Here is a 21888-nt window from a genome sequence, read left to right on the forward strand (position 1 = left end):
TCCAATACTTAAATGGTCAAAATCAGTCTCTTCCACTGGTTCACTGCTAAAAAAATTAAAGGAGCACTATTTTACTAGACTACTAGGTAAATATTAGACTAAGTTCTATATTTTATTTTCAAAGAAAGAAATTTAAAGGTGAAACAAAGCATTGTAGATTTTAAAACCCAATGAACCAAATAAACAAAATCCACCAGAGAACCACAAGAATTCAAAAACATTTTCTGAGGCCTTTAGAAAACTCTTTTCTGAATACACTGTGATCTTAGCACTTTACATGCTGATACACCGAAGGTTGACAATACCATTTCTTGCCAAATAACTCAGGCAGGTGCTCATGAATTTCATTTCCCTCCATCTCACACACTCCAATAGATTAACTATTCTCACATGTATTAGTGCTGCCAGCTCCCATAAAATACTACCACTGATGAGTGGTAAATTCCATCTCCTGGACTACTTTAATGTAGCACAAATATACCAACTTTTTCCAAAAGCAAAAGAATTGTTTTTCTTGCTGTGTTGTCTTTCCATTTCTCCAAGAGCTGTAGACATAATACACAATAATTTTTCATCATTCTACTTAGGTACAAGGTCACCAAATATCCTCTGTCCTTCCCACTTGTTGTTGCTTGTTTAGATATATATAACTTTTGAGTGCCTTACTCCTCTCACTAAAGATCTGTGTGCCTCTTCATTATTATCTAAAGATGTCTCCATTGGCATGATACATGAAGCCATTTGTAAACTGATCTCATCCTAACTTTCTTAAGGATTCTCTCAAGACAGCTTAAGTAATTAGACAGCAAACAAAATTCTCACTTAGAACACTGAATTTCACATGATTATCCACCCTCTAATTCTCTTCACCACCTATGAACTCATCCTTCAAGACCTAGTTCTGCAGAGATTTTAGCAGATCCAGGTAAAATCAGACATTTCTCTTTCCTTGCTGTCTCAACCCTCTGCTGTTATCATCAGCCTTTAAAAAAAAAAAAAAAAAAAGCATTGAACATTTATTGTTTGCTGGATAGTGCATAGGCCCTTTTAAACACTGCTTATTACTTTTTAATCCCACCCCCAAATATTGTAACACAGATATTATTCCATCTGTATAAATAACAAAACTTAGACTTAAGGAAAACCAATACTTTTCAGTTTACACAACACTTGAAGCACCAGTCACATGTCACTGAAATTACTGGTTTGCATGTAAAGTAGTGCCATCTACACTCAGAGCAGAGTATGAGCCCTGAGATTCTCATGCGTGTGTCTCTCCTAGTGCCAACCAAAAACTTGGGGTATATTAGGTAAATGGATGGCATGTGTTGAATGACTAAGGAAAGGAGAACAAATCCAAAGAACATATTTAGCTCTAATGCATTTTTCATTTTAGATCTAAAGTTTTCATCCTTCTGAAAAAATAAAACCAACATTTGGGAAATAACTTGGCCATAGTTCCACTATCTAATGTAACCTTAGTGATTCCATGATATAGAAAACAAAATACTGTAGAAGACAGTTCAACCCAGGTGACTCATCTTCCTGCCTCAGAATTCTCAACCATAGCAGGTCATCATGACATTATAATGAGTCATTAAAACAGGACAACAAATCATTATAACAACACAGCAGGTGATTATGACATCATGGCAGGTCATTAGGACATCTTGGCAGATTATTATGACATTACATCAGGTCATTATGACCTCATAACTGGTCATTATTACTCCATGGCTAGTCATTATGACCACAGTAGGTCATTGTGATACCACAGCAGGGCATTATGACATCATGGCAGATTATGACTAAATAGAAAGTCATTATGACACCACAGCTGGTCATTATGATGTCACAACAGGTCTTTTGTGCACCACAGCAGGTAATTATGACATCAAAACATGTCCTTATGACACCACAGCAGGGCATTATGACATAAAGAGAGGTAATTTTGACACTCTAACAGCTCATTATGACACCACAGAAAATCATTATGATATCATAGCAGACCATGTCACAGGGTGGATCACTTTCTCCTGGGGTAGGAGAAAAAAATATTCATTGCTGGTATTTTTAGATGAAACCACAGTCCTTCTGATGGTCTTTTATCGAAAGGTATGGAGAAGCCTTTGCGAGATTAGTAGCTGCATATCAGACACCAGGGATATATGTTAATTTTTTCAAGCAAGGAAATCATATCTGGTTCAGCAGCCACACTTGGAGTCTCCTTCTGATTAAGCTTATTGAATTCAACTAAGTTTGCTAAAACCATCTCTATTCTATACAGGACAAATAGTTTAGGTGAATGTGGTAAAAATCAGCCCTGGTATATCCTTCAAGGTCTTCATAGTGGCAATAAGCTCTGAAATGCCTCCAGGAATGCAATTTTTGCATGAAAAATACAATTTTGATTTTTCCCCCTATTTTTCTAGATAGAGACAGTTGTAGCAGCTTCCACTTTCCCACCATAAGTTTTTCATCTCTATAGGTCAGGATGCCAGTGTGGAGATGCTTCTTAATTATAAAAGCATAAACAACCACCAAATAAGTCTGGGACACAGCACACAAGGAGAAAAAGCTGTATTAAAATTTCATTCATCTCCTAATCTTCATGAGATCTTCCTCTTGAGGACCATACTAATGTTGAGGTGTTCTTTAATTTGTGCCAATTGATATCTGGGGTCCAGTAGTCACAGAGGTACCTAATTATTTCCCTTTGCCTAATGAATTGTTACCCTGAAAAGGGCTTTAGGGTACCTTGAATAAGGGTTGGAGAAAGGTTCACATAAATTTTAGACAGCATTCCTGTTCCTACCTCAAATACACCCAACTTTTCTTTCATTTTAGGGGTTCAGAATCTGCAGAGTGACTTAAGTCAGGAAGTTGATTGACGTAAAATGACTTTCTGTTTTCTAAATTCAGTTTTGCTTTGATTCACTGAAAACTTTTCTGCTGAAATCTAGCAAGCAAGTACTCTTTAGGATTTCTGTAATATTTCACTTTTAGGAAGCCTAAAATCAACCAGCCAAGGCCATAGATTTTTCTGGTAGAATTATTCAGATTTCTTCTTTAACTTTGTTGTTCACACTGGTGGCCACACCACCCAGACTTTGGAGGTAGAGTGCTGCCACTTGGCTCCTACCATCTGTGGACCCAATTATTAACATTGCATCTAGGTTTCTCCAGTTCAGGGACCACAGTTCCCACTGTGGGGTTCCACAAGCAGGGAAGAGCAATCACCAAAATCTTCAAAGATGTCAGGACTCCTCTCACAAACCTATTATTCATAATTGTGATAAAAGTTATGTATTGGACTTATCCATGTTGGGTGAGTCTTACATGACAAATCACGGTACATTTCAATTTCTCTAAGCTTTCCCTATCTAATCCTAAATCCTTAAATGCTTAGCATTTTTAACTCAGTCATGAGGACTACATGCTGGTCCTTGTTGTAGCTAACTAACCAAACAGAGGCTTTCCTAACTCTATGACACATGACTCTAAGAACATTTGCTTTGTGAACTTGCATCTATAAATTTGGCCTGATTCAACTTTGTTCCACCATTATCCCACACTTGATATTCATTTACACATATTTTCCTGGATTCTTCTTCTACATACATTAAAAAAATCTTGTAGTTTTCTGGAGTGTAGAGCACCTAGTCAGGGTCACACTTAGTAGTTCTTTAACTTTAGACTTGAATCTAGAAATGGGTCTAGAAGCAATGAAGGAGGTGGGGTTATTCCCAAGCAGAGTCACCGCTGTCTTTCAGGGCAACTGCCTCAAGGGAGGCCATGAGAGAATCCTCAGGCAATGTTGAATAATCCTTATACAGTGGTGGAAAGACCACCTACTGGTAGCAGGAAGGCACTTCTACAGGATATAGAGCAGATTTATTCACTTGCAAAGACTCACAGATCTCTCACTTCCATCTTCTCAATTTCCTCATCCATCTTGTCATGGGAGGCAGAACCTGAATCTCACCTGTGACTTGTCTGTCTCCCTGTCATTTTGTGTTGCACAGACACAGAAACTGATGTGGGGATTTCTATGAAGGTAACAGACAAGCAGGGACTGAGGGAAACTGACAAGTTAAGAAGCATGTTGTATCAAAGTAAATTTGTCTTTAACCTGGGGCCTTGACTGCTCTGGACTATTCACTCTATTCCAAACATTTTCTGCCTGGCGGCAAGGGGACCCAACATTCTTACACTTTTGTGATAGTCTTTTACTCTCCACTTGAGGAGTCTAAGCGAGTAGAAAAGATTCATGAACCGAAGCTCCCGTTTTCTTTAGTGTAATTGTTCAGAGAATTGTAGGGCTGTGAACTGTTCACAGCCCAGAGTCACGGTCACTGGGTATGGTGCACACTGGCCTTTTGGAGGGGATTGGGGCATGATTCCAGTGTCCACTGCACTCTGCCTCTTCACCAGCAGGATCAGAGTTCAATCTGTGGCTTTCACAACCAGATCATGACAATAGGCTTCTGCTCTTCTGCTGCTGATCTCATTCCCTGCACTCAGTTATCAAACTGTAGGTTGAGTTTTCACTGTAAATCCAATTGCTTCATTAACCTAATTATAAAATCTAGTATCATCGCTTGCCATCTTAAAAATACTTTCAATTTTCTCCATGATCCTTACCATTAAACTGTAACAAGATTTTGAGATCTGGCCCATTTCTGACTTTCCAGTCTCAGACTTGAAACTTGAGTTAAAAAGGGGCCAGGAATGCAGCCTCCCTCTAGCTCGCCATCTTGGATCTCTACAATTTACCTTTCTACCAGCTTAGTGTGCAGTTTCACTAAACAATTGCTGAATAAATATTTAAACTAATATCCTCAACTATGTTGAATTATTTAGGTTTCCTGCATAATTATATTTTTTGCCTCCTAGCCTTTGTTAAGTATTACCTGTCATAGGGATGCTTTGGTCCAATCTCTTGCCTCTTCACTTTCCTTACCCAGGAAAAATGTGCCATTTTTATATCTTTCCTTGTAGGAATCCTTTTCCATCTACACCCCTCCCCAGGTGAGGTGTGTGTTTGTCAATCATGAGCATGCTTCAATAGCCCTCTGTCCATCTTAACATGTGTATTTAACTCTCAGCTATACTTTCCCACTCCCTTCTGGGAGTCTCTCCATGGATCTTAATCCCTGGGAAGGAAGAAACTGGTGTGTTTTCATTCATCTCAGGGCAATCCCTCAAGTCAGTGTGTTTTTTTAATGAGCGAAGGAATCTCTGAATAAAAAAAAAAATCCTGAAATTGCTTTTGTGTAGAGAAAGCAACATACTTTGACAAATAGGTTTCACTACTGAAATGATACCTCAAAATTACATAAAAAAGTCATAAGTAGCTCACATGCATAGGATAGTGAAATCTTGCTGAGAGAATATCAAGGTCTAATATTTTTCTCCTATGATGAGAATGTCAGTCTCAAGCTCTTTCTCATTGCTCAGTTCCTATAGGATAAAAAAAAAAAAAAAAAAAAGTGCTTTCTTTTGGTGGTCAAGCTTAAATTCTACCCCAAATCTGAATCAGATTGAGGGTAGGAAAAAAAATCTTGTAGTCCTCAGTACTTATTTTACCAAATTTATTTATGTTTCTTTATAATCATTTACTGCTTATCAGGGAACATACTTCGTGCTGCTTTAGGGAAAGTACTGCTAGCTAACAGGCAAGTACTTCATGGAGTCCAGCTGTGCATTAACAAATTGGAGTTCCTGTGCAACATTCAAGTTTCTTTTGTGTGATCCATCACTCTAGTGAGTTATCCCATTGATAATTTTATAATCTGAGTTATAAAAAGTTTTCTGAAGAGTACAAGGAAATTCAGAAACATGATCAAATCTATGTTGTTTACTACTCAAGGTTAAATGTCCCTCAGGTTTATAACTTTAGTCTGTAATTTCATAATATTATCCAAAATGCATTACTATAAAATGTGATATATATATGTTTACAAAAGATATTTACAAAAATTATAAGTTTTTTAGGTTTGGAAAATCAATTTCTAAACAGAATGTATCCAGAGTAGTCTTTTTAAAAAATAATATTTAGCACATTTATACAATGTATTTATTTATTGTCATTGCATGGTCATGTAACATGGGAAATAATAGAATGATCCAGAAACCTAGTCATACTCAGATGCAATGGGGATAATAGTTCTGCTTACTTTGAGTGTTATAAAGATTTCTCATCAATACAAATGTTTGTTTATTTTGTCATTATTGGAAGGACAGCTTATGAATTAATGTCATAGATAAAGATAAAAAAACCAAGTCTTAATTTGGTAGATTTTTCCAACATGCAACATGGTCCTGAGTTTGTTGTTTCCTTTTTATTCACACATTTGTAATTCCATCAATGCAGAATTTCAAAATATTGCTGCATTATAATTATGCATAATCAGGGTATGCCATGTTCATACATGCACATAACAATTTGATAAATCTTATGAATTGATGAATGAGATTGAGCAAAGCAGAAGCTTTGAGTGAATAAGAGTTTTGTCTTTAAAGTGCTACTTGATGAGATCATTCAAAGGGCATCTTGACACTTTTTTCAGTTTAATCAATGCTGATCTTCAGGCATATTTATTTGTCCAACTGAAAGAAACTTCCTAGTAAATAATTTCTTAATGGTACTTTTCATCTGGGCATTTCTCAAGGTATAAATCAAAGGATTTAACATGGGAGTTATCATTGTGTAGAAAACAGCAACTGCCTTATCAATAGGTAAAGTAACTGCAGGTCTCAAGTACACAAACATGGAGGGAAAAAAGAATAATACCACCACTGTGATGTGGGAGACACAGGTAGACAGGGCTTTGCGCCTACCCTCCATGCTCTGTGTCCTCAGGGAGCACAGGATGACCACATAGGAGACCAGCAGGAGGAGAAAGTTTAACAGGCAGATGAACCCACTGTTGGCAATGACAAAGAGCCCCATAATGTGGGTATCAGTGCAGGCCAGATTGAGCAAAGGGCTCAGGTCACACATAAAGTGATCTATGACATTAGGGCCACAGAAGGGTAGTGGGAAGATGAAGAGGAGCTGGATGGTTGCATGGAGAAAGCCTCCCATCCAGGAAACTCCCACTAGCAGCATGCACACTCTCCAGTTCATGATGGTTGCATAGTGCAAGGGCTTGCAGATGGCCACATAGCGGTCATAGGCCATCACTGTGAGCAGGATGACCTCTGCACCTGAGAAGAAGTGTTCCCCAAAGACTTGGACCATGCATCCATTGAACAGAATGGTCTTGGTTTCATGGAGTGAATCCACAATCAGTTTAGGAGTATTGACAGAGGCATAGCAGGCATCAATAAAGGAGAGATATGCCAGGAAAAAGTACATGGGGGAGCCCAAGAGTGAGCTGGCAATGATGGTTATCACAATGAGCAAATTTCCTATCATTGTGATGATGTAGATGAGCAAAAACACAGCAAATATAATTTTCTGCATCTTCGGGTTTTGTGAAAGTCCCAGAAGAACAAACTCGGTCACGTTGCTCCTTTTCTCCATGTACACCCTCTGCAACTTTATTACATTACCTGAAAAACATCAGTACAACCTTGAATTTGTTAAACTTCTCTATGTAATAAAGAAAGAATGGCTGGATTGCATTGTGCTGTGAAATCTCATGCATTCTACTACTTGTTTCATAGATTTTGTTGATTCAAAAATGTTGATTCTGGGATCCTATAGATAATTCAGATGCCTCCTGACTGATGATTGGGTAAAAAGCATGTGCATGAGAAACTTTTATAGACATAAAGTCAGGAGGCCTTCCTTCTGAATACATGGGCTTTTCTGTGGAAAGTAGAAAACTAAATTAATATTTAGGAGACTACGTATAAGTAAAAGATTGAACAAATTTTGGCAATGAAGCTCATAAATAGGGCAGAGGATGGATGCAAGAGCCATCATTGCATATCTAAAAATTTTCAACTTTATTATTAGGAAAAGGAAAACTACAAAACATAACTGAGAAAATGAGTGCAAGTATGGCAAGGTACTTGGGGAAGGGGGAATATGGGTTGTTACTCTTATAAATGCCCCTGTGTGTCCTGGAAGAAGCTGATCAAGGTTCAGTGAATAGTGGAATCCAGATCCAGAAACCCCAGGTAGCAGACACTCCTTGGGAGATGATGTAAAGAACAGCAGTGCAACAGTGATGGAAATGTAGGCAGAAAAATCTCCTGTGAAATAATTCATAATCCTGGATGACTAAACCCAAGAACTTCATAACAGCCCATGCCACATTACTTTGCAATGTTTGCTCTCTATATTTCATGGTACAAGGTGCTTTGCTCACATGATTCCTTTAATACTTAGAGTAAACTGTGTGGTACATACTACTTGATTGCACAGATAAGGAAATGGTCTTGGATATAAATGTTCACAGTGGTTTAGCAATGGCAATGCTAACCAGAACTCATTGAACTCTTCAGGCATCCCAAGTGCTTTTTCAAATGTCTGTTGATTTAATTCTTATTTTAAGACTAGTCATTACTGACTACCATCACTTTATAGGTATATTTATACTTATTTAGCTTGTAATAAAACACAGAAAAATTAATAATTCTGCTCTAAAACAAGCAGCAAGTAAATGGCAGAGCTAAAAAGAGGACTCAGGTTTTTCTCATTCTATTTATTTTTTTCCTCCAAATTGTCAGCTTTTACTTATGTACCCTATATTGCCATGCTATGTTGTACCAGTAATCCTCTTTTGACATGAACACAATTATTATAATTAATTAAATATTACCTGAGAGACTTTACATGAAGTAATTTCTTCAGCAGACACATAGCCATGTTGTGATTTATTTGAACCCTCAAATATTTAGAAAATAAATCTTTCTGCATTCTTAGAAGAATCCCTTTGCCTCATCTGTCCCTCACACCCTATTCTACCTTCCCTAATACTGTTATGATGTGGGTCAAAGATTCTGTGGGAAATGTTGGAAAACCACTATCACAGTGGTTCAACATCTTGACTTGAGAATCAGTGAAACCTGCTTAGAGTCCTGGTTCTTCTACCTGGAACTCTTCTTTCCTGAGTTAAGTTTCCTGGCAAAGCATGTATCTATGTCATCTATCTATGGAATGAAAATTAAGAATATCACTTCATAGGTTATATGAACACACCCACAATTTTTCTGAGAATTTAATTTATGTTGAACTATATGCACTTAGCAGATGTGCAGAATTAACGCATTGAGTGAAGAAGGAATTCTCTCCTATATTACTTCTATAGAAGCCACAGAGAACTATATTACCCATAGGCATTGATCCCAGAAAGAGTTCTCCGTGTCTTACTTGTAGTCAGTACCTGATATCTTTACCGTCTAGTATTCACATTAAGTCTTTTGTGTGGGAGATGCATTTACATTTTGTCTTCACCTCAGTGAATTATTTTAGTTAACAAGAGTGTCTCATGTAAAATACTGGCTTTAGTTGCTAAAGGAACTTTGCTTCATCCTTGTACGTCTTGAACTATCCACTGTTAAATCAGGTCAATGAGATATATCATCTCTCCAAAAATTAAGGTGAAGGTGAAATACACCATGATCGCATTTAAAAATGTTGAAAAGTAATAATCACAGTACATGAAATCTAACAATAATGAGCATCAGCTCTGTTGAAGAACTTACCTTGGTAGTCTTAAAGGATTTTAATGATGTTTATAGGTGTTCAGAAGCAAACCCATTTTCAGAGTGACCTATGCTTAGAGTAAGAATCTTTAAATATTAAAATATAAGACAGAATTGAAAGAGACTTTTCAGATAATCCTACATCAAATCAAAACATACTAAGGAAGTGTCCCTATAAGTCCAAATCTTTCCTTCCCACACCAACCCTTGAATGTCTCACAAACAACCCAGGGTTAGAATTCAGAATGGATTCACTTGATTCACTATGGAAAAATGATTTTCATTACCCAGCTCTGGTCTTCAGGACAGGAGATAGAACATTTGGAGAAAATATATTCAAGTGGGTGCTCTCTTCATGATGAATCATGCTTTGATGAATTGACTGCAATAGAAGGTGTTTCCTCTTGCATTATCTTGGTATTTAAGGTTTGACAAAGACTCTTGTTCCTTGCCAGTAGCTGTGCTTTCTCTCCTAGGGATTAATTACCTTTGATGAAAAGATTTTGTCTGAGGAGCAGGTATCCTGGAAAGAACTTTTGAAAATCACCCCCTCTTGAGTGGGGAACTGTATTCTTGCACTTTGGCCCACAAGCCCTTAGGAGTCCCCATTCCCTTTCTGAACCTGGTTTGTTTAGAAAGCATGGCAACAGGAGCCTGGTGTGGAGACCAGCGGTGCAGTGTCCCTGATGCTACATGTAGTCCAGGGAAGTTCCTGCTTCTGACTGATGCTTCACCATTTCTGAAACCCTTTGTTGATTGCCTGAAAGCAAAGCAGAGGAGGCAAAAAATTAATGGTAGCATGTTGGAGTACTTTCCTCCAAATGCTGCTCTTCTTGTTTCAGAGTGTTGGGAAATAGCCTGAAGCCCAGACTGTTCTACATTATGATTATCTTTGGGTCTCATGGGCTGTCCTGTGTGGGTTAAGAGATAGCACCACAAATTTGAGGACATACTAAAAACAGAAAAGTTAAGCCATTTGGTCACTTGGTATTTTCACTTATTTCCCACTTATTTGTTCTAGGAGGTACAGAGTGACAAATTATTATAATTTTAATTCAAAATTTACTAGTGATTTATGTTACTTTGAACTTTCATAATCTCATTGGTCATTAGTACATCATCTTTTGTGAATTTTTCATTTATATCTTTGCTAAATAAAACAGAAGCTTTTGGTTTCTTCTTAGGTAGTTTTCAGTAATCTCAAAAGGCGTTTGTCACATATATAATATGTAAATGTATGTACAAAAATATATGTATATATTTTGTTTAAAATATATATTTGTATATATATATACAAAAACACAATTCAGTCCATATCTGTCAATATCCTTTTTTTTTTGTTCAAAACTGAATTTATTGAACAAGTAATATTTTAGTGGTTCTTTTAGTTATTAGTTATATATGACAGTAGGATTTATTCTGATGCAATTATAAAACCATAGAATATCTTTGAGATACATTAACATACAAAAACTATACATATATAATTTGGTGAATGTATTACTATGTGGAACTGTTACCACATTCTATGCTATAAAACTATCCAGTCTCCTACAATGATGTCCTCTCATCTTTTTGTTGATTATTATCATTGTTGTGATAAGAACACCCAACACAAGACCTACTTTCTTAGCAGAATTTGGGGTGCTGCATCACACCCAAACAGCCCCTTCCCCTCCACTCATCATCCTTTGCTTAACAGTTCTTCAGTCTCTGTCCTCTACTCTCTTAGCCATGGGCACCTCCATTCCACTCTCAATTTCTAGACTTTTAGATTCCATCTGTAAGTGAGATCATAAACTTGTCTTTGTGCCTTAAATATTTTACTTAACATGATAATCTCCAGCTCTACCCAGGTTGTTGCAAAAATCAGAATTTTATTCTTTCTATGAGTGAATCATCTTCCATTGTGTATGTGTGCCACAATTCATTATCCATTTATCAACTGATTGATATTGCTATTGTTTCCTATTTTGATTATTGTAATTCATTCTGTATGGAACATGGGAGTGCAGATGTCTCTGGCATACTGATTTCATTTCCTTTGGATATATACCAGGTAGTAGGATGGCTGGGCTATAAAGTAGTTCTAATTTTAAGCTTTTGAGTAATCTCCACATAGATTCCATAATGACTGTACTAATTTACATTCCCTCTCACATGGTGCCAGAGTTCCCCTTTCTTCATAGTTTTGCTCACACTTATTATATTTAGTCCATTTGACAGTAACCCTTCTAACTATGTTGAGGTGACATCTCATTGTGATTTTGCTTTGCAGTTTTCTCTTTTCACTTACCTGTAGGCTATTAGCATATCTTCTTTGGAACAATTGCTTCAAGACCATCTCTCATTTTTTCTTTCTTTCTTTCTTCTTTTTTTTTTTTTCTTCTTGGTACCAGGGATTGAACTCAAAGGCACTAGACTACTGAGCTACATCGCCAGACCTATTTTTTGTATCTTATTTAGAGACGGAGTCTCACGGAGTTGCTTACAGCCTCACTTTTGCTGAGGCTGGCTTTGAACTTGCAATGGACCTGTCTCTGGAATTACGAGTCTCTGGAATGGACGAGTCTCTGGAATTACGTGTGAGCACCACTGCGCCCAGTTCTTTCTCTCCACTTTTTAAATCGAACTGATTTTTTTTTCATTATTTATTTGTAAATATTCCACATATATTTTGGATCTACTCTAACCAGATAAGTTTCACAAATATCTTTTCCCACTTTCTAAGGTGCATTTTCATTTTGGTGATTGTTTTCTTTGCAATGCATAAAAAAAAAAAAATTAGTTTGTTATGGTCCCACTTTTTTTTTTTTTTTTTTGGCTTTTTTCCTGCATGGTAAGTGTCATACCTAAAAACTCACTGCCAAGACTAATGTCAAGGAAATTTACCCCCATATTTTCTGCTATGAGTTTTAGTGTTTCAGGTCTTACATTTAAGTTTTTAATAAATTTCAAGTTGATTTTTTTAAATGGTATAAGATCATGATCCACTTTCATGTTTATGTATGAAAATCCAGTTTCACCAACAACTTAAAAGAGAATATCCTTTCTGTATTGTACATTCTTGATATCCTGGTCAAAGATTGGCTGACCGTTATGTGCATGGTTATGCCTGCTCTCTCTATTCTGTTTCTTTGGGCTCTGTGAATATTTTAATGACAATGTCATAATGTTTGAGTGGCATAGATTTATAGTATATTGCAAAATCAGGCAGTGCTATGCCTTCAGGTTTGTTCTTAATTCTCACGATTGTTTTTGCTTTCTGACCTCTTTTGTAGTTCTGTATGAATTTCAGTGTTTGTTTTTTCTACTTCTGCCACAAACATCATTGGACTTTTGATGAAGATTTCATTGAATTTCTGTATTGCTTTGAGTAATATGGCCATTTCAACAACATTATTCTTCCAATCCATTAGCACAGGGTTTCTTTTAGTTGCTTTGTACCTTTATTTTCTCTCATGAATATCTTATAGTTCTGAAAGCACAGGTCTTTTCATCAATTGGTTAAATTTATTCACAAGATTTTAATCTTCTTGCTCCTATAGTACATGGTATTTTTGCATAGAAACACGGCCCATTGTTTTGATGATTTTTTGTCTTGCAACTTCACTGAACTAACCCATTTATTAGTTCTAAGAGCTTTTTTTGTATGACATCTTAGGAGATTCCTAGCTATATATGATTAAGACCTTTACAAACAGAAACTATTCCATTTCTTCCTTCTTCTCTTGCCTATCTTTTGTTTTCTTTCTTTCTTTCTTTTTCCCCTAAATTCCAAGGATTCTGTTTCACAGAAGTAGTGAGAGAGGGGCTGCTCCTTGGTCTTGTTCTTACAGAAAAAGCACATAGCTTTTTAAGTTTAAGACAGTATTAGCTGAGGGCTTGTCAGAGAGGATTTATTACATGGAATGTTGAGGAATATTCCTTCTATACTTAAATAATTTGAGTAATTTATCATAAAAGTAAGTTGAATTTTTGAATGATATTTTTATATTTATTAAGATGATCACATTATTTTAGCTTTCATTCTGTTGGTGTGTGCAACAATCACTGACTTGTACATCATTTGCACAACAGGGATAAACCCATTTCATCTGGATACATGGCCATTTAATGTGCTTTTGATTCTTGATTACCAGTATTTTTTGGAGGATTTCTGTGTTGATCTTCTCAGGGATATTATTTTGTTATTTTGTTTTCATGTAGTTTTCCTAAGTCTTTGGTGATGCTGGCCTTATAAGATGAGTATGGGTGTGTTCTTTCCTCTACAATTGATAGAAGTCTTTTTAGGATTATTGGTACTAGTCCCTCTTTAGATAGTTGGTAGAATTCACTGTGATGTTATTTATCCTGAACTTTTCTTTGTTGGACAGTTTTTTAGTACTACATAAATCTTTTTACTTGGTACTCATCTTTTCAGGTTTTCGATTTCTTCATTTTTCAATATTAGCAGGTTCTAAATTTCTAGGACTTTACTTCTTTTCTTCTAGGTTATACACCATAGTGTTGGTGTATAAGTACTCATTATATACAACACAATTGGCCATTTTCTGTATGATATTTTGCTTTGTTGTGTAATCAGTTGTAAGAGCTCCCTTTACATTTCTGATTTTATTGATTTGTGTGCGATTTCTTCTTAGTTGACTGAACTAAAAGTTTGCCAATTTGATTTACCTTTCAAGAAATATTGTTTCATTGAACTTTTCATTACTCTTTGTTTCCTTCTGTTTAAAGACATCATTTTATACAAGTTATAATTGTCATTTTCAAATGGTGGGAAAATAACAAATATGATGAGGGTGTGGGGAAAAGGGAACTCATATCATGTTGGGGAGAATCTACATGAACAAAGCTATAATGGAGAACAGTATATAGGTTTCCCCAAAAGATAAAAATAACTACTCTATTATTCTGCTAACCCTTTTCTGGGGGTATATCCAAAGGAAATAACATGATCATATCGAAGAGATAGCTGAACACTCACATTTAATGCCACAGTATTCAGAATACCTAAGAAATGGAATCTGTCCAGATGCTCATCCACACATGAATATATATAAATATTAGTACAAATCTGCAATAGAAACGTTATTCATACATTTTAAAGATTGATGTCCTATCATATGAAGCCAAAGGGGTGGAACTGGAAGTCATCATGTTAAGTGAGGTAAGTGATACACAAATATTGCATGCTTTTTATCTCTCAAAAGTTGATGCTAAAGATGGAACAAATCTATAATACTATATGTTATTTTATTCTTTCTTTATTATTTTTTTCTTTTTGGTACTGAGTATTAACTTTATCAGGGAGGACATTTTGCACTGACCTATATCACAGTCATTCTTAATTTTCATTTTGAGTCAAGGTCCCACTCACTAGTTTGCTGAGGCTGGCCTCAAACTAGTTGTCCTTCTGTATCAGCCTCCCTAGTCACTAGGATTATATATGTGTACCACTGCACCTGGCTATGTCTTTTCTTCTTTGTGTGATTAATTTTCCATTCCCCCTATCCATTTTTGCTCTCTTGCTCTGTCTTCTGCCCTATCTGCCTTCACTATTCTAGGTTTCTAGCTATTATTGTCTTATAAGAATTCAATTTCCAATTCCCCTCCCCTCAGCTTTTGACAACTACTAATTCACTTTTGATGTGTATACATTTATTTTATATATATATATATATATGTACATATACACATATAAAATCACACCTTATATGATTATTTTTGTGTTCCTTCACTTAGCATGTTTTCAAGGATCATTGGTACTGTAGCATGTACCAACACTTTATTCCTTTACATGGCTGAATAATATTCTGTTGTGTGAACCAATCACAGTTTGGTTGCAAATTTATCTGGTGAGATCAAATTGCATTTTTTTTGTTAGTGTGTATATAACTATGTGCATTTTTACACATTTGCTTGAACACCTGTTTTTAATTATTTAGGATGTATTTTTGAAGCAGAAGAGTTTTTTCCCTGTAGCTGTACACCATCTAACATTCCCATCACCACAGTACAAGACTTGCAAATACTACACATCCTGAAAAAACTGTTTTAAATAAATTTTTATTTAGTACTTGCATCCAGCAAAAATGAATTTATATGTGGTAATTTTTAATTTCCATTCCTTTAATAATTAATGATGTTTACAATATTTTCATATGCTTTTTAGTGATTTTAATCATATTTGGACAAATGTTTATAGATGTTTTCCTTGTTCTTGAGATGTGTAAAGCCTTTGTATGTTCTTCAGTTTCTTTTTCTTTTTTTTTTTCCTTTTCTTTTCTTTTTTCTTTCTTTTTTTTTTTTTGTTTTTTTTGTTTTACTGGGGATTGAATTCAAGTGCACTTGACCAACTAACCACATCCCCAGCACTTTTTATGTTTTATTTAGAGACAGAGTCTTTCCTAAGTTGTTCAGGGTTTTGCTAAGTTATTGAGGCTAGCTTTGAACTTGAAATCCTCCTGACTCAGCCTCCTGAGTCTCTGGGACTAGAGATGTGAACCATCACACACAGCCCCTCTGTATGCTCTTGATATACCATCATTTTGATGTTTTTATTAGTGAATTATAGTTACATACCATGGTTCATTTTGAAGTAATCATGCATACATGTAATATAATTTACTCCTTTTGAGTCCATACTCTACTGACCTCCGTTCTATTTTTATGGACTCTGTCATCCCAACCCTACTTTTTCACTTTATTTTTCTCTATCTCCCACATATGAGAGAAAGGATTAGACCTTTGACTTTCTGACTCTGACTTATTTCACTAAGCCTCATATTCTCCAGTTGTATACCCTTACCTGCAAATGCCACAATTTTGTTCTTCTCTATGGCTGAGTAAAACTCAATTGTGTGTTCATACCATATTTTCTTTATCCATTCATTGTTGATTAGCACCTGGGCTGGTTCCATAACTTGGTGGTTGTAAATTGTTATTCTGTGAACATTGGTATGAATGTATAACTATAGTATGCTGATTTTTTAGAAATAAATCCCAAGTAGTGGGATAGCTGGGTCATATTATAATTCCATTCACAATCTCTTGAAGAATCTCCATACAGCTTTCAAAACTGGTTCTATTAATTTGTAGTCCTACCAACAATGTATGAATGTTTGATTTTCTCAAATACCTTTGTTAACATTTATTGTTATTTGTATTCTTAATCATTGCCATTCTGACTGCAGGGAGATGAAATCTCAATGAAGTTTTGAATTGCATTTTCCTGATTGTCAGGATTGCCAGGGATGTTGAATATTTTTGTTTGCATTGGTTGGCATATGTATTTCTTCTTTGAGAAATGTTTTTACTTCTATTTTCCATTTATTGATAGGGTTGTTTATTTGGTGTTAATTTTTTGAGCTCTTTTTTTATATTCTGGATACCAATCTCCTCGGGGAGAAATAGCTGCAAAACTTTTTCACCCATTCTGTAGGTTCTGTCTTCATACTCTTAATTTTTTCCTTTGCTTTGCAGAAATTTCTAATTTGATAATGTCCCACTTATTAATTCCTGGTTTTATTTCTTGTGCTTTTGAGATCTTTTTAAGAAAGTTGCAGCCTGCGCCAATATGTTGGAGTGTTGACCCTATGTTTTCTTATACAAGTTTTAAAGTTTCTGATCTAATTCCTAGGTCTTTCATTCAATTTGGTTTGACTTTTGTGCAGGCAGGGAGATAAGGATTTAGTTACAGTCTTCTATATGTGAATATTCAGTTTTCCTACAGCATTTGTGTAAAAGGCTGTCATTTTGCCAGCATATATTTTGGGCATTTTTGTCAAGTATCAGATGACTTTGACTATGTGGTTTGTTTCTTTTTCTTTGTAGGGCAAGCCCAAAACAGCTGTAGTCGGGCTCCCTCATCGAGGTTTCTGGTGGGCTGTTTTCAGGGTATAGTCAAGGTCTCAAACCCTCTAATCAATGTGTGCCCTCAAGGTCATCAACACTTCTTGTGAGCATGTGCCCACTGATGAAACCCGTTGGCAGTGTGCCTTCTTTGTTGGGCCTGAATATAATAGGCCATGTGGAAAGGGCTCAGGGGGAAAAATGGAACTGGTTGGGGACTCAAGCTGAGGTTGGGAGCTGGTTAGGGTCAATCGCCATCTTTGAAGAAAGCATGTCAACTATCCCAATTGCATCTTGCATCTTCTTCTACTTGCCACGATCCTGAATCTGTTTCTTGGGTCTGAGCTGCCAAATTAAAAAGAAAAACTTAGAGGAGGAAAAGTTCATTTTGAGCTCTGTTTTAGAGGTTTCATTCTATGGTCAGCTGACTTCGATTTTCTGGGCCTGAGGTGATGGAGGAAATGTTGTGGAGAGAAGTTGCTCAGCTGGGAAGCAGAGAGAGAAATAGAGTTGAGGGGAGAGAGTGCACAAGAGAGTGATAGCAAAAACCAGGGACAAGATATAGTCTAAGACCGTACTTGGACCATTGCCTCCAGTCACACCCTATTTGCCTAGTGTTACTACCTAGGATTCAATTGAAATTATTAATCCACAATTGAGTTTATTGCTCTGATAATCTAATAATTTCACTTCTTAACATTCCTGCAGTGTGTAACACATGAGCTCTTTGGAAAAACATTTATAGTTCCAAATGACAGCATAGTTTAATACTTAATTTTTGTAAATTTTATTCTATGCTAAGAACATGTATTCTTTGTTAGATGTATAACTTTATATATACTTTTATGTATTTATAAATTTTTGTTGAGATTTTTGATATTCTTTCTACTTAGTGCCAGTTTTACCCATCAGTTTTGGAGATAGGAATATTGAAATCTTCCACTTTGAAGGCGAATTCATTTGTTTCCTCAGGTGGGTTTATCTAATATTATTTTATATATCATGAGGCTATATTATTAAACAAAAATATCAGTCAGGGTTGTATAGTGAGAGTGCTATAATTTAAGGAGAGTACAGTAAGCAATCATTTTCAAGATGTGCAAAGTTATAAGAAACATCCCAGGAAGAAGTGATATCTTGGGGTTACTGAGAGTTTGATATGCTAATTATAGTACAGTGATTATTCAGAAAGATGAGGAGATGTGAAAGCAGTGATATAAAAATTGGAAAATAAAATATGTCTGCAGAAGGACTTGCATAGACCTATGAGGTTGGTCTCCTATGAACTAACGAATGTGATTTATATAACCTGTTCCCTTAGTGTCACTGACTTCTTTCCTTTCTTACTCAAGGGGGAAGAAAGACAGGAAAAAGCAAAAGAGAAACAAATGAAAACAAGGAAAGTATTTACCATATATTGTACAAAAATATGTATTATACATACATAACCAGTAGTCAAATATTACTACATATTAACACATAAGAGTGAACATGGGTTCTAAACTTCCAAAGGGCATAATGAAATGTTGAGAAATTAGTTTGAAATGTTTATGTAATGGCAATGACTCTGAGTATAATATTGATGAGGATAATAGTAATGCCCTTATGACAGTTTCATAGCTCATTGATATAATTAGATAAAGAATTTAGAATTTATTAAATGTCTATTACATAACATCAGTGAGTTTGGACTTTAAGGAATTATTCTGGTTGAGAGGGGGAAATCACATTTAATTAATGCTATAACATTACAGAATGAGTCATGTCAAGACCCTAAAGAGAAATAAAAGAAAGCCTTAAAGCCATCTGTATGAGCACTTTTAAGTTACTGGCTTTATTTTTACAAATATAGCTACTCATGTTTTTGTTGCAAAAAAAAAAAAAAATCGCCTATGGGAGTTTTTCCCCTCTGGTCCATCTAAGTCTTTTAATTCAAAGTATTCCCAGTAATGCTGTCCTAAACGGTTCTTGTGCATTGAAGATCCAAAAGGGGATATAGCTACTTTCTAAATGATTTTGTTGTTTCATGGTACAGAGAAAGGTAAGAAGAATCAGTCTGAAGAACAACATTGACATTCCAGAGAAATATGATTCACAATTAGCATAAATATTTTTCTTAAACTGGGAAAATCTTTGAAGTTTTGGACACCTATTTACATAAAATTTGATTTTAGTAAATATTGATTTTTAATTTTAAGTTTTTCTGAAATATTTTTAATGTTAGTTCTTTTTTTTTATTTTTAGGTGTAGATGGACACTATGACTTTATTTTGTTTATTTATTTTGTGTGGTACTGAGGATGGAACCCAGTGCCTCACACTTGTGAGGCAAGTGCTCTACCACTGAGCTAAATCCACAGCCCTTGATAGTTTTCTTTAAGAACAGACATTCAGGAAAAGCTAGGTGGTAATTTGAGAATTAATTAATTTGAGGGAAAAGTTTTTAAGCCACTGAATTTGTGTATGACAATTATTCTGAAAGTATGAGATTTTGAAACATACAAATATAGATCAGATGTAAACTTTTCTATTTGAATTTGGTTGTAATATTCCTATTTGCAAAAAGGGAAAACAACACAATAATATATATCTCTTTGGGCCATGGGGAAATATAATAGATAAGTGAATGAAAAATATTTAATACCATGCCCATAACATATTAATAATTATGCCACATAAATATTTTGCATCAAATAATTATGCCTACATCTTTCTATTTTAATTTTTCATTGTTGAAAATATGATAAATAGTTAAACAGAAAAACATATAAAATTGTTCCTGATGGAGTTTTCATACTATCCAAATATTCTCTGGACCTCAGTCATGCACCCATTTCTCAAGATTGACACTTAAATGGATTTCTCTTTTTTCTTGGCAAAGGGAAGTTGACATAACTTTGCAAACAATTTTGCACAGAAAACTTTCTCAAAGAATTTGCATAGTAAAGGAGAGACTTTTGGAAAATGCACTTTAAGTGAATGGTATGTGATCAAATGGACTTAAAATTCTTCACTCCTACTTAAAATTCTTCACTCCTACTCCATGTGTTTCTATTATAGAGACAGAGAGAGAGAGAGAGAGAGAGAGAGAGAGAGAGAGAGAGAGAGAGAGAGAGAGAGAAATAGTATTTCATAGACAGAAATGGAGACATAGACATTGAGAATTTCAGTATTGTAAGAACAGAAGTGATTTATGAACAGGATGGGACCTGGGATATTTCAACATGAGGTGGCTTTTTCAGAGGGTTCCTAGAAAAGGCTCTGGGAACTGCTTTGAAGCATCTTTGCCCCTATAGTTCTGTAGTATCCTAACTGATATTCAATCATTGTAACTAGGACAGTCCTGGATCAATGTTTAAAAATAGTGGTACTTTTGTCAAAATCAAGGTAATATTTTGAAGGAAGATTTGTACTTTCTATGATTTTAACACTCTAGTTTTCTATAGTTCTGTACCATAATTTTAATGAGAAATTATCCAGAAATTCCTTTGTTTTTCAATTTTCCTACAAAATTGGAATCTGAAATGAGCACAGCAACACTCACGTTTTTCCATGTGCTTAATGTGTGTTTAAAATGTATACTTCAACATTTCTCCTTTTGGCAGATACAAATCCAATAGCTGGAAACATCAAGAGAAAATATTGATATTCACTTCCTTTTACAAGAGTTTGCTCCTCTGCAAAAGATTTCAGAGGGCAGGGCTGTTCTGTGGACTTGGGAAGTTGTATCATATATTATTACATGAACTCCTTTTTCTTGCTTTCAGCATGCAGCAAGAAGATTGAGTAGCATCATTTCTGCTTACCAGCAGAAGGAGGCTCAGAGAGGATGATTTGCTCAGTGCCAACAACAAAGAAGTTAGCAGAGCATCTGAGAGGGCACTTACTCCATGCTCCTTTGTAGAGGGACTGCCCATGAAAACATAATGGTCTCTCACTTATTCCACTGAAAGAATACAGAGCCTGAAACAAAGAATGGTTTGTTGACTGAAAGGGACATTGAGATCCTGGTTAAAGGTGAAAATTTCAATGTATTTGCTGTCTGTTCCCAGATGCACAGTAGCAGAATTGCTGCACAGCCTGAAGGTGTGATTAAATAAGCAGGGTGCATGAGGTCCTTCAAACTGTCATCCGAAGACTACAAGATCCCTACAGCTTCTAGTGCATTAGCAGTAACCTCTAAAATGTGCCTTCAGAAATCTTAGGGAAAAGGTAAAGTTTGCATATAGTAATACACTGTGCTCCTCTACTTAGATGGTCAGCATTGATGCCCACGGTTCTATTCCCAGCCTCTCCATGTCATGAACTTGGACCCAAAATACCATGGAGAGGCACCGAAACTATTATCAGGCTATTTTTCTACTATGATTAA

General features: G+C 35.6%; 1 protein-coding gene across 1 annotated transcript; it reads right to left on the bottom strand.

Moving 5' to 3' along the window:
* Positions 1–6577: 6577 nt before the first annotated feature.
* Positions 6578–7531, bottom strand: LOC124959233 (olfactory receptor 4C46-like). The gene has a single exon (XM_047517811.1). It carries the CDS (start codon positions 7529–7531, stop codon positions 6578–6580), a length of 954 nt encoding a protein of 317 aa, XP_047373767.1.
* Between the last annotated feature and the right edge of the window lie 14357 nt (positions 7532–21888).

Source organism: Sciurus carolinensis, chromosome 11, assembly GCF_902686445.1.
Source record: "Sciurus carolinensis chromosome 11, mSciCar1.2, whole genome shotgun sequence".
Classification (NCBI taxonomy): Eukaryota; Metazoa; Chordata; class Mammalia; order Rodentia; family Sciuridae; genus Sciurus; species Sciurus carolinensis.

Bases quoted from the DNA above. Each gene is read 5' to 3' on its own strand.
- LOC124959233 (XM_047517811.1), bottom strand. From the start codon at position 7,531: ATGGAGAAAAGGAGCAACGTGACCGAGTTTGTTCTTCTGGGACTTTCA.